Consider the following 17,914-nt stretch of genomic DNA (forward strand, 5'->3'; position numbering starts at 1 on the left):
AGAGCCATGGTGGTGCAGCGGTTAGAATGCAACATTGCAGAGTTACTGTCCCCATAGCCAGGAGTTCGATTCTGACTGGCTCAAGGTTGATTCAGCCTCCCATCTCTCTGAGATCAGTAAAATGAGGACCCAGATTGTTGGGGCCAATGCGCTCCCTCTGTAAAGCATTTTGGAGTGTTATATAATTATAAGTGCTATTGCTATTTTATAAACTTTAAAACAAAGAAGTTTATTCCCTTCCTAGAAATATTTGGTAGTAGCTGGAAAAAGAAGCTCCAGATATTTATTCAGGACTTGAGTGCATTGCCTGCTGTTACTTAACAAAAAAACACCTTCATTTTGTGGTTGGCCCAACTGTGACTTTTGTTCTTCTTCATTGTGTTTATTATTATTCCAAAATCTCTGTTGCTTATTTTGCAATCCTGCAAAATTTCAGCAACTTGGGAAACAGCTGCACGCAGCTTCCTTAAATAAATAATAAGGTTAATTAATAATGGATTTCACGTCCTTTTTCTTCTGAAATAATCTCACCCAGGAAGGGCTGGGAGTGTTGGACAGTCGCCTTCTATAATTGAGAGGTGAGTCTGATGATCCTCAAATCATGGTTGGAGCAGAGAAATACGGAGATTTTTCCAATCTATATTTTAATATAATATAGTATAGTATAGTATAGTATAGTATAGTATAGTATAGTATAGTATAGTATAGTATAGTATAGTATAGTATAGTATAGTATAGTATAGTATTGTATTGTATTGTATTGTATTGTAATACAATACCACACCATTCCATACCATACACACACACACACACACACACACACACACACACACACATATAAACTTGAACATATCATCTTACATTAAATAGTGTGTCATCTAGGTAAAAACGTCTCTGTGCTATTACAATCAAAATTTACAGTATTCATTACATTAAACACAGTAAACAGTAACAGAGTTGCAAGGGACCTTGGAGGTCATCTAGTCCAATCCCCTGTTCACGTAGGAAACCTGTACTAGGGATTCGAACCGCCGAACTGCCAACCTTTCTGATCAACAATCTCAGTGTCTTAGCCCTGATTCTCTAATCTTGCAATAATAACAATCAGCATAATCACTATTCATTTCTCCCTCTTAACATATCTTCTAATGAAAATATAACATCATATTAGGTATAATAACCTTAACAAACATATTACTAATCACCATCATATTGTTTACATCTCTATCTGAACATATATTCTTTATTTCACTGATCTCCCTTTATTTCTCCCTTCTGTTTTTATTCTCTAACCACCCATAAAAAACCTCCCATGTCATATAATATTCAATTTGTTCTTTCTCCTTTATAGCAAGCGTTAATCTGTTCATTTCTGCACATTCTAATATGTTCCTAATCACATTCTCATCCGTAGGGATCTCATCACTTTTCCAGTTTTGAAGAAATACAATTCCAGCTGAAGTTAATACGTGTATAATTAAATATGCATTTCCTTTACTGTAAGTTTCAGGCAAAATCCCCAATAAAAATATTTCTGGTTTTAAATCAATATGCTGCATTATCTTTTCCAACCACATCTGTATTTTTGTCCAGTGTTTTTGTTGCCTCTCTTTTGCTGCAGTTCTTAATTAACATCTGTTTGAGGAGTAACTGAAAGAATACGAGTAGTCCTCAACTTACAACCGTTCAAAGTTACAACGGCACTGAAAAAATTGACTTATGGCATTTTTTTAATACTTACAGCATCTTTGCAGCATCCTCACAATCATATGATTAAAATTCAGACGCTTGGCAACTGCCTCATATTTATGATGGTTGCAATATCCAGAGGCCATCCAGGGTCCCCTTTTTGTGACCTTCAGGCAAGCAAATTCAGTGGGGAGAGCCAGATTCAATTAACAACCCTGTTACTAGTTTAATAACTGCAGTGATTCACTTAACAACTGTAGGCAATAAAATGGAGCAAAATTCACTTAACAGCTGCCTCAGAAATTTGGGGGTCAGTTGCATTCATAACTTGAGGACTACCTGAATTACAAATGCTTCCTATGGCCACTGCCGGCACTATAAAGCAGTGCTTCTGAACCTTAGCCCCTTTAAACTGAGTGGACTTTAACTCCCAGAATTCCCCAGGCGGCACAGCAGAATTCTGGGAGTTGAAGTCCACACAGTTTAAAGTTTCTAAGGTTGAGAAACAGTACTATAAAGCATTGGGAAGAATTCCAGAAAGCATGCTCTGCATTCTTTCCATTATCCTTTTTTTATTTTGATCAAGTTTTTTATTTTATATTGCTTATACATATTAATGCATGAACAGTGTGATACCTGGGTATCATACATTTTAGTACACATAAACATAATATTATTATTCATAGTTCTTACATTTCAATTTCATTTCATAGTATTTAAGCATCTAATACTACCGCCATTCAATTTCTAAACTTCCCTCTTATTATTACAAATAACTTATTATGTTAATATATGTGTGTGTGTGTGTGTGTGTTTTATTTGTGCTGATAAATAAATAAATAAATTGTGACGAGCCGATTGACAGATGATGGAAGCAGTTAGCTTCCTCCCATGGTTGGGGCTTACCAGGGGTTGTGACTCTAAATATATACCTTCTTCCCTGGCTGGCTGATAAGGAGTCGAGCTCTGTGGCTCAATGGTTAACACATCTGCCTTAGAGGCAATACAGCACAGGCTCGATTCCCAGTAAGGGTATGGCTAGCTGTTGAGAGCTAAATAGCTTGAAATAGATCTATACTAGTCTCCCTTTATTTATTTATCAGCACAAATAAAAAACACATATATAACAAAGGCAACAGTAAAAAAAAAAATTGGGTTTCTGTCGTGATGTACTCTTGTGACGAGCCAAGCAGTTAGCTTCCTCCCATGGTTGGGGCTTACCAGGGGTTGTGACTAGATAGATAGATAGATAGATAGATAGATAGATAGATAGATAGATAGATAGATAGATAGATAGATAGATAGATAGATAGAGATAGAGAGATAGAGAGATAGAGATAGAGATATATAGATATATAGATATATAGATATATAGATATATAGATATATAGATATATAGTTAAAGGTAAAGGTTCCCCTCGCACATATGTGCTAATCGTTCCTGACTCTAGGGGGCAGTGCTCATCTCAGTTTCAAAGCCGAAGAGCCAGCGCTGTCTGAAGACATCTCCGTGGTCATGTGGCTGGCATGACTAAATGCAGAAGGCGCACAGAACGCTGTTACCCACCCACCAAGGGTGGTTCCTATTTTTCTACTTGGCATTTTTACATGCTTTCACACTGTAGGTTGGCAGAAGCTGGGACACGTAACAGGAGCTCACTCCGTTAAGCGGCGCTAGGGATTCTAACCACCGAACTGGTGACCTTTCTGATCGACAAGCTCAGCGTCTTAGCCACTGAGTCACCACGTCCCATATATATATTGTTATTCCCCTCTTATTTCTCTTTTTATTCTAACTTTTATTCATGTCACCGTTGTATTCAAAAATGTTTCTTTTCTGTCTTCCATCTTTCACCTGCTTTATTATTTATATTTCCCTTATTTAACTCTTCACATCTGTATATATTAAAGTTTCATACTTCATTCTTTCATTGCTCAGTGTTCTAATATCAATCATAATATCATTTAAACATATAGGCTACATCTATTCATATTCCTTCCATTCATCCAATCCATGTAATTCTACTTTTAAAACACATGCTTATATTAAAATATATTCTTTCATTATCTAATTACTCATTTAATTTTATTATTAATATTTATTATTATTAATGTTGTCATTTCACTGCTAATCATTATATTATTTGAGTATAGCAATAGCAATAGCAGTTAGACTTATATACCACTTCATAGGGCTTTCAGCCCTCTCTAAGCGGTTTACATAGTCAGCATATCGCCCCCACAATCCGGGTCCTCATTTCACCCACCTCGGAAGGATGGAAGGCTGAGTCAACCCTGAGCCGGTGAGATTTGAACAGCCGAACTGCAGAACTGCAGTCAGCTGAAGTAGCCTGCAGTGCTGCATTTAACCACTGCGCCACCTCGGCTCTATGTATGTTAAGTATGTTAATGCATTCTTTTCCCTACCTTGTTTTGTTATTTATTTGTTTGTTTTTGTTTACTTATTTACTTTTGGCACTTCTTAGGATCTTCGCTTGCCTTTGGTTGGTAGATGATGCTTGTTTGTGTAAGGGTTATATATAAAAACAGTGAAACCACACACTCAAAGTTTGGAAACAGATTTATTCTGGCTCTTTGCGTAAGGGGTTGTCGTTGGAATTAATTTTCAGTAGGCTTATTTTTCCCATGAATCATCTAAGCCGCTTGTCTCTTATTGCCTCTTGAGATGGTTAATTAATTCAGAGAAGGGCAGCAAGGATGATCTGGGGACTAGAAAATAAATCCTGCGAAAGGGCTTGAAGGACCCGGAGATGTATAGCTTTGAGAATGAAAACAGCAGGGGCCTTGTAACAGTCTTCAAACACTTTTTTAAAAAGATTTTTTTTAAGGAGTCCGGGCGGGGAGGGGGGAACGGTTGGCAGGGAAGGGGTGAGTAGAGGCTGGTGAGGCACCCCTCCACATGAGTGACATCGAGTTGGCCATGCCCACCCAGTCACATGACCACCTAGCCACGCCCACCCAGAGGGTCATTAGGCACATCGTATTAGTGGTCCGCGGAATTTAAAATTATGAATTTAGTGGTCCCTGAGGTCCGAAAGGTTAGGGACCCCTGCTCTAGTGGAGGTTTGTTTTGAGATAAACAGAAAATAGTTATTGAATGCAATTTTAGGTTTTGGATTTTGACCAAGGCTACCATGCCTAGTGTGTCCAAGCAATCTTCACTATTTTTTCCACCATCTCTTTTAAAACAAATGTTTCTCTACCAAAGAAAGCTGCAGCTTTACGTTGTTACTAATTCACACACAACACTACCCGCCCCCAAAGTGAACAGGGAAGAATGAATGAGAAAATAGCAAGATTTAAGTATTGATTCATTGTCTGCAATGCTTTGTCATCTTTGTGATTCATGTTATTGTCATTTCTTTGTCTGAATGTTGAGAGCGGCGCATAGATGTCGAAGAGCTGGGTGGCATGCAAGTTTAAATAATAATTAATCAGAATAATGATTGGATAACAACGTCAAATCCAGTCTAAACAGCTGGCTGGCTGTGTGACGAAGCATAATAATATTTAACACCATGAAGCAGCAGCCATCTGCCTATCTCAGTCTGTGCTCAGCACATCCCAGGTCCCTGATGGCAAACCTATGGCAGAGCCATATTAGCCGGCACGGCAGCCTTCAGCTTCGGCGCACATGTGTGTGTCAGCCAGCTGATTTTTTTGGCCTTCCAGAGGGCTGAGGGAGGTCATTTTCGCCCTCCTCAGGCTTCAGAAAAGCCTCCAGAGCCTGGGGAGGCCGAAAAACAGGCCCAACAGGCCAACCGGAAGTTCGTTCCTGGGCCAGTGGGACGTTTTTTGCCCTCCTCAGGCACCAGAGGCTTTCCTGAGCCTGGGGAGGGTGAAAAAGGCCTTCCCTGGACCTCCGGAAGGCCAGGGAAGGCTATTTTCACCCTCCCAGGCTTCAGGAAAGCTCCGGAGCTTGGAGAGGGCAAAAAGTCCCCACCCCTGTGGGGAGGGGGGTGTGCATGCATGTGCACACAGGGTTTTTCTCATGCACATGCACAGGTGGATAGTGGTGATGGTGGTCATGCGTGCATGCGCAAGTGAGTGGGCACGCGCGTATGGACGGTTTTGGCACATCTTTAGAAAAAGGAAGAAGTTGATGTGCGTGAAGGCTACCACCAGCTAAAGAACCACAGCAGTGTTTTTACATTGGGAGGAAAAGGAAGAGGCGGAGGGGGAGAAGAAGGAGGAGGAGGAGCAGAAGCAGCAGCAGAAGAAAGAGGAGGAGGAGAAAGAGGAGAAAGAGGAGGTGGAGGTGGAGGTGGAGGTGGAGGTGGTGGAGGAGGAGGAGGAGGAGGAGGAGGAGGAGGAGGAGGAGGAGGAGGAGGAGGAGGAGGAGGAGGAGGAGGAGGAGGAGGAGAAAAAGTGACAGCAAAACATAACAAGAAGAAATGTAGAAAATCAGGAGGAGGAGGAATAGTACTCAAGGTCCTGGGTGCCATTGTAAAACATCTGAAGCACCACTTGGAACACTAGTGGCATTGACAGAATCCCCATCAATCAATTGCAAAAGGCCTATTTGGAACTATTTACATCCTGTGACGATACCTTTAACATGCCATCAAACCATCTGCTTGACTGAGGTCCTTAGGAAGGACTCAATAGGTGGATAAAAATATGCCAAATCTAATTTAAATAACTGGCTATGTGACCAACCTTAATAATACCAAAACAAAACTGATTCTTGATGACACAGAAAATCATTTTCTCTGAAATAGATTTGTGACCCATCATCACCTCTGACACAATTAAAACTTTTTATTAATATCTGACTCAGCGTTTAGGAGTGAGAAGCTACACTAATTTTAAGATCACACTGGCTGCATCCTCCATTCAGCTGCTGATTTGAGATAGTTAATAATTTAAGCTACACTAATGAGATTTCAACAGCAACAAAACAAATACACCATATTCTTAAGGGTGCTTTGCTTCCAGTTTAATTTGAATGTCTTCAGCTAATGGTTTCAGAAATAAGAAATGTGGGATGAAATTAAATTTCTTCCTGGACATAGTTTTGTCCTTACTCATGACTTGTAATTATTTTCTGTTAATAAATCCCCCCTCCATTTTTTTAGCCCCTTACAGCAGAATATAATCTTGCTTTCCAGAGCTAATAGCTTTTTCTTTTTCTTTTTGTAAGCAGTTTGCACAGAGATTGTGCAAGGGAAGATATTTATGTAACTCTCTTATCCCTGGTACCCCCATCTTGGTGGTAGCTAAAAATATTCCTTGGATCCTTTTTGAAGCACAAATAGCCCTTGTGGCCATTTACTTATTTTAAAAAATGCTCCTTAATTGGTATGTGCAGTTGTACTCCTGCCTTCATTTTGTTCTTGGGCACCAATAGCTAAATTTGGAAAGAAAAAAAATATTTTTGTATCAAATTCTATTAGGAGAAATATTCACTTCCCAACTCCAGCATCAAATGTTAGAATATTACTTTCTATCTACTACATACCATTTCCCCCCAGCAATTTTTCCTTCAAGATTTCACTGTGAAACCTCATTTATCCGATTAAAAAAAAAATCCTGAGATGTTTTACTATGGATGGAAACTAATCAAGGAGAGAAGCAACCTAGGAAAAATTTCCTGAAAGTTAGAACAATTAATCCGCGGAACAACTTGCCTCCAGAAGTTGTGAATGCTCCAACACTGGAAGTTTTTAAGAAGATGTTGGATAACCATTTGTCTGGAGTGCTTTAGGGTTTCCTGACTAAGCAGGGGGTTGGACTAGAAGACCTCCAAGGTCCCTTCCCACTTTGTTATTCTATTCTAAGTTACCCACATGGTTGCAGCTACTATTTTGACTTTTTTTTTTTTTTTACTGTGCCAGCTATGTAAAAAGAGAGAAGTGAGGAATGGCCAAGATCAGGCTTTCTCATTCTTGGTCACTTTAAGATGTGTGGACTTCAACTCCCAAAATTCCCTAATCAGCAGCTGGCTGGAGAATTCTGGGAGTTGAAGTCCACCTGTCTTAAAGGTGGCCAAGAATAGGAAACTTTAGCCAAGACCCCAAAAAAGTATGAGTTTATAACTGCAAAAATCTTCCTTTATATCAGGGATGTCAAACTTGGGTCGTCACATAATCATGTGATGTATTGCAACTTACCCCCCCCCCCCCTTTGCTAAACTGGGGGTGGGCGTGGCCAGCACGTAATGCATCTGGCCCGTGGGCTGTGAGTTTGACACCCATGGTTGAATTTCTCTGAAATCTGTTCCTAAAAACCTTCCCCTCTGAATAATTGAAACTCAGACTCTGGAAGTAGAGACACATGCAGAAGATTTGTTTAGCTAAATCTTTCCCCTTGTGTATTTCTTCACTTTTCTCCTTCTCGCTCGCTTGTTGTTGAAACTGATTCAGTCCGTGCTTTCTTTTGGGATATGTCTATGCCTCGTGCTTAACCAGGTTAAAAATAGCTTGTTAAGATGGATTTTAACCCCTCTTTTTGTTTTACAGGGCGGGGCATAACCTTTTCCTAGGGGGTCACAGCAACACTTGTAATAACAACACAAATAATTCATACACCATTCGAAAGCCCATCAAAAACTGAGTTTATTGACACGATTTAATAGTCAGTATGACCACCATTAGCCCTTCGAACAGCATTCAAACGAGGTGGATAAGAACACAACAAATCTTCAAACAGTTCCGTTCGATTTTCCAGATTTTTCAACACAGTTTCCAAATTCATTCTCAAAGTTTCAACCGAATATCGATTTTGACCTTGCTCCTGAATCATCAGAGCTTCCACTTCATCCTTAATTATGGCCCCAATGTTCTCTGCCGGATTGAGATCTGGCGAATTTCCCGGCCAGACGTCATTGCCCCAAAATTCGACATTGTTTTCCTTTAACAATTGCTGAGTCGCATTTGCACGCATGCAAGGAGCTTTGTCATGAAGAAAGACAGCCTCACCAACCACCAAGACATTGTCTGGATCACTGAGAAATGGAATGACATTCTCCAATAAAATTTTCTCACGGAAATAACTGCCATCCCAGGATTCCCCTTTATCCTTCAAAACCCAATGCAGTTTCTTGGCTGTGAAAATGACGAAAATCCCGATGCAAGTCGGATTGCGAACGATTTGTCGATATCGTTCATGTTTCAATCCGGCAGAGAACATTGGGGCCATAATTAAGGATGAAGTGGAAGCTCTGATGATTCAGGAGCAAGGTCAAAATCGATATTCGGTTGAAACTTTGAGAATGAATTTGGAAACTGTGTTGAAAAATCTGGAAAATCGAACGGAACTGTTTGAAGATTTGTTGTGTTCTTATCCACCTCGTTTGAATGCTGTTCGAAGGGCTAATGGTGGTCATACTGACTATTAAATCGTGTCAATAAACTCAGTTTTTGATGGGCTTTCAAATGGTGTATGAATTATTTGTGTTGTTATTACAAGTGTTGCTGTGACCCCCTAGGAAAAGGTTATGCCCCGCCCTGTAGATTGCTTTGCCCTATGTTATATCCTACATGTTAGTCTGTGTGCAGCTTGACAGCCAGCTCAACCCACCTATCCTCCAATGAAACAGATCGTGTGGGTAGATCTGGATGTTTTATTGAAAGAACAGGATATGGTGAAACTGGGGAAAATAGGGATACATGGAAGGAGAACCAAATACAAGATAGACAGTATTAAGTTCCTGCTGAACATAACAATTAATAAATACAAGCAATTTAAATCTCACCAGCAATGCTCTGTGTGTATGGGATGTGGGTTTGTCCTTGGATGACCATGTACCATAGATTAAGATGGATTCTTCTTTGTGCTTCTGCCTTCTCCAAATGTTAAAGGAAAAGGGAGCCTGGATTCCTAGTGTGCACTTGTTTTGAGAGTGCAGGCTGATGGGTAAAGGGGTTGGGTCAGCTTCAAACAATATAATTGGTATTTGTCTCTGTGGCCACTAGGTGGGGCTAGTGCAGAGGGGGTATGCAGCCAGTTCTGACAGGTTCTGTAGAACCGGTAGCGGAAATTTTGAGAGTGGGGAGGGAATGGAGATTACCCCTTGGTATCCTTCCCCTGCTATGCCCACAAAGCCACGCCCACAGAAGCGGTAGTAAAATTGTTTCAATCCCACCACTGGTCTAGAGAGCAACAACAGTATATTAAAATTGTGTGTTTAGACATATTTGTCCCTCAGGCCACTAGATGGGGGTAGAGCGCAACAACGGTATTTAAAGATTGTGTGTTTGGACATATTTGTCCCTCAGTCCACTAGATGGGGGTAGAGCGCAACAGCGGTATATAAAGATTGTGTGTTTGGACATATTTGTCCCTCAGGCCACTAGATGGGGGTAGAGCGCAACAACGGTATATAAAGATTGTGTGTTTGGACATATTTGTCCCTCAGGCCACTAGATGGGGGTAGAGCGCAACAACGGTATATAAAGATTGCGTGTTTGGACATATTTGTCCCTCAGGCCACTAGATGGGGGTAGAGCGCAACAACGGTATATAAAGATTGCGTGTTTGGACATATTTGTCCCTCAGGCCACTAGATGGGGGTAGAGCGCAACAACGGTATATAAAGATTACGTGTTTGGACATATTTGTCCCTCAGGCCACTAGATGGGGGTAGAGCGCAACAACAGTATATAGTTATATGCTGAGGCATGACACCCTAAATGCATATACTCTATCCCTTTCACTTCATTGTTGTTGTGATACAGGTAGTCCTCGACTTACGACCACAGTTGAGCCTAGAATTTATGTTGCTAAGTGAGAAATTTGTTAAGTGAGCTTTGCCCCATTTTATGGCTTCTCTTGCCACATTTGTTAAGCGAATCCCTGCAATAGTTAATTTAGTAACACTGTTGTTAAATGATTCTGGCTTCCCTGTTGAATTTGCTCTTCAGAGGGTCGCAAAAGGGGATCGCATGACCTTGGGACATTGCAACTGTCATAAATATGAACCAGTTGTCAAGCACCCAAATGAAAATCACGTGACCGTGGGGATGTTGCAACGGTCATATGTGCGAAAAATGGTCATGTCCCTTTTTTCAGTGCTGTAACTTTAAATGGTCAGTAAGTGAATTGTTGTAAGTCGAGAACTACCTGTATACAGTTTGAATTTAGGAAATGAGTTAACACAATAACTGAACAAAGCGTGTTGGGTAAAGGCAACATCACTGTGTAAAGGCAAGGATTTGCTGTTATCCCGCTGTGTTGTTTCAATATTAAAGTTTGCCTGCCCATTTTGTTTCTCATCGCTTGTTACAGGAATGTCCTCAAAAGTGAAATATTTACTGTATCCTCTCAGTGCGATTCATCTGTCAAAATTCCTAGTCACTGTGGACACCAAGAAAAGATTTGAGTAGATCTATTGTCTTAGACAAAATAGGGACATGGCGGCTCAGTGGCTAAGACGCTGAGCTTGTCGATCAGAAAGGTCGGCAGTTCAGTGGTTCGAATCCCTAGCGCTGTGTAACAGAGTGAGCTCCCGTTACTTGTCCCAACTTCTGCCAACCTAGCAGTTCGAAAGCACGTAAAAAAATGCAAGTAGAAAAATAGGGACCACCTTTGGTGGGAAGGTAACAGCGTTCCATGCGCCTTCGGCATTTAGTCATGCCGGCCACATGACCACGGAGACGTCTTCGGACAGCGCTGGCTCTTTGGTTTTGAAACAGAGATGAGCACTGCCCCCTAGAGTCAGGAACGACTAGCACATATGTGCAAGGGGAACCTTCACCTTTATTGTCTCAGAAGGTGAACTGGCTAGTTAGGGTTAAAAGGGTCATAGCTGATTTGAAAGACACAAAGACCCCCTGGGTTTGTAAATTATACAAGAAATATTATTTTTAAAAAACAATTCAGAAGACAATAGCAAATCCTTTTTCTACTTTTGCCAAAAAAAATCGGCCGATATGTCGTCCATAGTTACCTGGAATCCAGTTTGACTCAAAGAATACTCTCCTTTTTTTGGGGGGGGGGGATTATTTAGCATACACATAAGAAACTGTGGTTACCTTTCTCCCTCTAGTGGTGAAGATAGACAAGTGAGATTTGTCTATGGATATTCTCAGACATCCCGGTCATGTTTAGCCCAGAGGTGCTTTTTCAAAAGGCAACTGGACTTTGTTTTTCCTTGAAGATGTTTCATTTCTCATCCAAGAAGCTTCTTCAGTCTGAAGGTTTGAAAAAACACAGTCGGGACAAGTGATATTCCTGACTTAGTGCAGGGGTTTCCAAACTTGGCGACTTTAAGACTTGCTTAAAGACAAGGCTGGCTGAGGAATTCTGGGAGTTGAAGTCTACGAGTCTTAAAATTGCCAAGTTTGGAGACTCCTGATTTAGTTCATTGGCAGCAACTAAACTCATGTAGAGAAGAGCAGCAATGATGATTAGGGGACTTGAGGCTAAAACATATGAAGAACGGTAACATGATATCAGGGTTCCAATACTTGAGGGGCTGTCACAGAGAGGATAATATTTTCCAAATTACCTGAAGGCCAGACAAGGAATAATGGATAGAAGCTAACCAAGGAGAGACTCAATCTGGAAATAAGGAGAAATTTTCTGACAGTGAGAACAATCAAGCAACTGCTTGCCTTCAGAAGTTGTGGGTGCTTCATCGCTGGAAGCTTTCAAGAAGAGACTGACTGCCATCTATCAGAAATTATGTAGGGTCTCCTGCTTGGGCATCAGTGGTGGACTAGATGACCTACAAGGTCCCTTCCAACTCGTATTATTTTGTTTTGTCAACATGTGATTCAGTGGTGGGTTTCAAAAATTTTTGAAACCTCTTCTGTAGGTGTTGCCTGCTTTCCGGGTCCATTGGTGGAATCTCTTCTAACCGGTTCGATGGATTTGACGAACCGGTTCTACCGAACTGGTGCGAACCTGTAGGAACCCACCTCTGATGTGATTGTAATGTTATTATCCCATGTAATGCTACGTATTTTCAGTTCCACGTATTTCCAATTTGGAGAATATAATATGAGAAGGACCCTTTACTGTAAGAAGCTCAGAGAGGCATCTCTCTTCTGGGGAGGGGGGGGGGGTAAGATGGGTTGCATTAGGTGCCCCCCAAAAAATCACTAAAAAGGCACCTTTGTAAGGCCTGGCCCCTCCTCCTTATTCAGGAAAGTAAAGACTCTCGAAACTTAGCATTTCAAAAGGAACCTTTTTATTGAACAGAAGTGATAGCAGGGCAAAAGCAAATCAGGCCAGACAGTTAGAATAAAAGGATTTAGAAACCCCTCCCAACAGTCCAGTGTGGATTCAGCAAATCTGCAGGTGTGAAGATGTTATTGTACCGGCAGCTCTGAGAAAGTGATAAGGGAATTTTCTCGGGGTCATCCTCTGCAACCCACATGGCCCTCCCTCCCCTTACATTTCCCAAAAATGCCAGAGTGCCTGGGCACCAGGCTAAAAGGTTATAAATCAATGGTTACAGGATGCAGGATATATGGGAGAGAGAGTAATAAAACATAAAAGTATGCAAAGTGTAATAAAGATGCACAATGAATCAGGGTCCGCCTCTTCCCCCGAAGAATATAGAGAGAGCTGAGGTGGCGCAGTGGTTAAATGCAGCACTGTAGGCTACTTCAGCTCACTGCAGTTCTGCAGTTCGGCTGTTCAAATCTCACCGGCTCAGGGTTGACTCAGCCTTCCATCCTTCCGAGGGGGTAAAATGGGGACCCGGATTGTTGTTGGGGGCAATATGCTGACTCTGTAAACTGCTTAGAGAGGGCTGAAAGGCCTATGAAGTGGTATATAAGTCTAACTGCTATTGCTATTGCTATTGCTATAAGAATGGCGCTAGTCGTCACTTATAAAGCCCTTCATGGTATTGGACCTGGGTACTTGAGAGACCGCGTGCTGCCAATTACCTCCAATAGACCAATCAGATCCCACAGATTAGGCCTCCTCCGAATTCCATCCGCCGGCCAATGCCGACTGGCGACTACCCGGAGGAGAGCCTTCTCTGTGGCTGCTCCGACCCTCTGGAACGAGCTCCCCGTGGAGATTCGAACCCTCACCACCCTCCAGGCCTTCTGCAAAGCCCTTAAAACCTGGCTGTTCTGACAGGCCCGGGGCTAAAGAGCTTTTGCCCCCCCCCCCCCGAATGGTATGGTTGTTGTGTGCTTTTAAATTGTGTAAATTGTGTGTTCGTCTTTTTTTATCCCTTATCTGTACCCCCTTTCCTGACTTGGATTGTGAGCCGCCCTGAGTCCCCTTCGGGGAAAAGGGCGGCATATAAATGCAATAAATTCAATTCAATTCAATTCAATGGAGATTCATGGATCTGACAGCAGAGCTGGAACAGAAAAGCGATTCATGCCAGGGCAAAAACCCAACATTAAATAAGTTTGCTATGATAACCAAACAAATGTTGAGTTGCTTAGGTGAGCGAGTGCTGAGACTTGCAATATCCCAAGGGCTGCCTCTTCGTCTTGCTTGTTTAGGAAGCCATGAGTTGGAGCAGATGCAGCTCATTTTAGAAACAATCCCTGTTTTCCACGAAGAGGACAAGGAGGAACTTCTCAAAGTGATGCCAACTTTCATCAATAGCACCTGGGAAGTGAAACGACCCTTACGGAAGCTTCTTCCTGAAGTCAACAGCAAAGGTAAGGTGGCTTTGCGATTGGGTGGGGGTCACGGGGATGGGGTGATTAAACGGCCTTTTTTTGGGGGGGGGTTCCTAAACATCATGTGCACAGATAATGTACAGGTCGCCCTCGACTTACGACCATAATTGAGCCCAAAGTTTCTGTTGCTAAGCAAGACAGATAAGTGAGCTTTATCCCATTTGATGACTTGGAATTGGAATTGGAATTGATTTTATTTGTAGGCCGCCCTTTTCCCTGAGGGGACTCAGGGCGGCTCACAGAAACCAGGGAGAGGGGAATACAATACAATACAGTACTAAGACGACAACACATAATAAAATAATACGCAACATGCATACAACATTCGGGCGGGGTAATGGTCCTTATCCCCAGGCCTGACGGGCGAGCCAGTTCTTCAAGGCTGTGCGGAAGGCCTGGACGGTGGTGAGGGTACGGATCTCTACGGGGAGTTCGTTCCAAAGGGTCGGGGCCGCTACTGAGAAGGCCCTCCTCCTTGTGGTTGCCAGCCGACATTGGCTGGCCGATGGGATGCGGAGGAGGCCCAACCTATGAGATCTTATAGGCCGTAGGGAGGTAATTGGCAGAAGGCGGTCTCTCAAGTATCCAGATCCACTGCCATGTAGGGCTTTATGGGTGGTCAATAGCACCTTGAAGCGCATCCGGAGATCGACAGGTAGCCAGCGCAGCTCGCGGAGGATAGGTGTAATGCGGGTGAATCGGGGTGCACCCGCGATCACTCGCGCGGCTGCGTTCTGTACTAGCTGAAGTCGCCGGATGTTCCTCAAGGGCAGCCCCATGTAGAGCACATTGCAGTATTCCAGCCTAGAGATCACGAGGGCCCGAGTGACTGTTGTGAGAGCCTCCCGGTTCAGGTAGGGTCGCAACTGGCGCACCAGGCGTACCTGGGCGAATGCCCCCCTGGTCACAGCTGCTATATGATGGTCGAATGACAGCTGTGGATCCAGGAGGACTCCCAAGTTGCGAACCCTCTCTGAGGGGTGTAGAATTTGACCCCCCAGCCTGAGTGTTGGATTAATGGCCGAATTTTTGGGAGGAAAACACAACAGCCACTCGGTCTTTTCTGGGTTGAGCACAAGCTTGTTAATCCTCATCCAGTCCATGACGGCTTCGAGTCCCCGGTCCATTACGTCAACCGCTTCATTGATTTGGCACGGGGCGGACAGATACAATTGAGTATCGTCCGCATATTGATGGTATCTAATCCCGTGCCTACGGATGATCTCTCCCAGCGGTTTCATGTAAATGTTAAATAGTAGGGGGGATAAGACCGAACCCTGCGGCACCCCATATTTTAGGGGCCTTGGGGACGATCTCTGCCCTCCTACTAACACCGACTGCGACCTGTCCGAGAGGTAGGAGGAGAACCACCGTAACACGGTGCCTCCCACTCCCACCTCCCGCAGTCTTCGCAGAAGGATACCATGGTCGATGGTATCGAAAGCCGCTGAGAGGTCAAGGAGGACCAGGATGGAGGGATGTCCTTCATCTCTGGCTCTCCAGAGATCATCCATCAATGCGACCAAGGCGGTTTCAGTGCTGTAACCGGGTCTGAAGCCTGACTGGAAGGGGTCTAGATAGTCTGCTTCCTCCAAGGACCGTTGGAGCTGGAAGGCCACCACCTTCTCAACAACCTTCCCCAGAAAGGGGAGGTTGGAGACCGGGCGGTAGTTATTAAGGACAGCTGGATCAAGGGATGACTTCTTCAGGAGGGGTCTCACCACCGCCGCCTTCAGTGCGGCGGGGAAGTTCCCCTCCCGAAGGGAGGCGGTTACTACCGCCTGGATCCAGCCTCGTGTCACCTCACTGCAGTTAGAAACCAGCCATGAGGGACACGGATCCAAAGCACAGGTGGAGGAACTCACAGCTCTCATGGCCTTGTCCACATCCCCGGGGGTAACCTCCTGAAACTCAACCCAGAGCTGTTGAACTTGGTCCCTCTGAGTCTCGGCTGGAACTGCAGGTGTGGAGTCCAAGTCCGTCCGAAACCGAGCAATTTTGTCCGCTAAGAATTGGGCATATTCTTCAGCTCTGCCCTGCAAGGGTTCCCCCGCCTCCCTTTTGTTCAACAGGGAGCGGGTTATCCTAAACAGGGCGGCTGGACGGGACTCAGCGGACGCAACCAGGGAGGCTATATGTGATCTTTTAGCTGCCCTAAGTGCCCTAGTATATTCCCTGGTGCAGGTGGTTACCATTGCTCGGTTCGATGCGGACTTATCGGACCTCCAACGGTGCTCTAGGCATCTCCTCCGGCGCTTCATCTCCCGGAGCTCCTCGGTGAACCAAGGTGGTCTCCGGGATCCGCTGCCTCGGAGGGGCCGCAGTGGCGCAATCCGGTCGAGGGCCTCTGACGCTGCCGAGTGCCACGCAGCAGCCTTTTCCTTGCCACAGTTGTTAAATTAGTAACATGGTTGGTAAGTGAGTCTGGCTTCCCCATTGACTTTGCCAGTGGTGGGATTCAGCCAGTTCGCACCTATTCGGGAGAACCGGTTGTTAACTTTCTAAGCAGTTCAGAGAACCGGTTGTTGGAAGAAATCTCCTTTTGGTTTTTTCCCACTTTACAGGATTAATCCTGTAAGGAAGGCAGGAAGGAAACATTCTGGTGTTGTTTCTAGCCTAATCTTTATTGCCCTGCTTACAGAAACTGCCTCTCCGGTTAACCCTTATTACATTGGAACAGCTAAGGCCAAGCGCCCATCGACCTGAGTGACCTTGAGTTGGCCACGCCCACCCAGTCACATGACCACCAAGCCCCACCTACCCAGCTGGTCATTAGGGCAGAGAACCAGTTGTTAAATTATTTGAATCCCACCACTGGTGCACTATCAGGGAGACTTCATAAATCTATATTCATTTCACCAATCAGCCAAAGCGTTTCTTTTGAAAAAAATATTCTGTGGAATGAAACTGGTGCTGTAGACTTTACTCTGATAGAAAGAACATGGAAAACATTGATGTAAAAGAGAACATATGTACCATAGAGCAGGGGTCACTATCCTTTCAGACCTCAGGGGCTACTAAATTCATAATTTTAAATCATGCGGACCATCAATATGAATTTTTTAAAAATAAATAAATAGTATGAAGTGCAATATAAAAAAATGCAAATAATTTTCCTGTGGACCACTAAAATTTTCTCACGGACTGCGTGAGGTCCACGAACCACCGGTTGGTGACCGCTGGTATACAGAGCTAGTCCTCAGTGCCCGATCATAATTGAGCCCCAAATTTCAGTTGTTAAGTGAGTTTTTCCTCCACTTTATGGCCCTTTTTTTGCCATGGTGGTTAAGAGGATCTGGCTTATCCGTTGACTTTATTTGTCCAAAGGTTGCAAATGGTGATCACATGACCTTGGGACATTGAAACTATATGGCCCACCTTTTAATGGAAAATCCTGTGAGTGGATGTCCCAAAGATGCTTTTTGAAGAGGCAACTGGACTGTTTTCCTTTGAAGAAGTTTCGCTTCTCATCCAAGAAGCTGCTTCAGCTCTGCATTGCTAAATGTCTATGGCAGTGTTTCCCAACCTTAGCAACTTGAAGATGTCTGGACTTCAACTCCCAGACATCTTCAAGTTGCCAAGGTTGAGAAACACTGGTCTATGGA

General features: G+C 43.5%; 1 protein-coding gene across 1 annotated transcript in view; it reads left to right on the forward strand.

The window, feature by feature from the left end:
• Positions 1–17,914, forward strand: part of MAPK4 (mitogen-activated protein kinase 4) — a 52,209-nt gene that overhangs the window by 26,956 nt on the left and 7,339 nt on the right. Inside the window, exon 4 of the mRNA XM_087715326.1 lies at positions 14,127–14,288. Within this exon, the coding sequence (XP_087571452.1) occupies positions 14,127–14,288 (162 nt within the window). The remainder of the gene's footprint in view (positions 1–14,126; positions 14,289–17,914) is intronic.

The sequence above is a fragment of the Thamnophis sirtalis genome, unplaced genomic scaffold, assembly GCF_051295495.1.
Source record: "Thamnophis sirtalis isolate CommonGarterSnake01/CBP01778 unplaced genomic scaffold, rThaSir2_p1.2 scaffold_5, whole genome shotgun sequence".
Taxonomy (NCBI): Eukaryota; Metazoa; Chordata; class Lepidosauria; order Squamata; family Natricidae; genus Thamnophis; species Thamnophis sirtalis.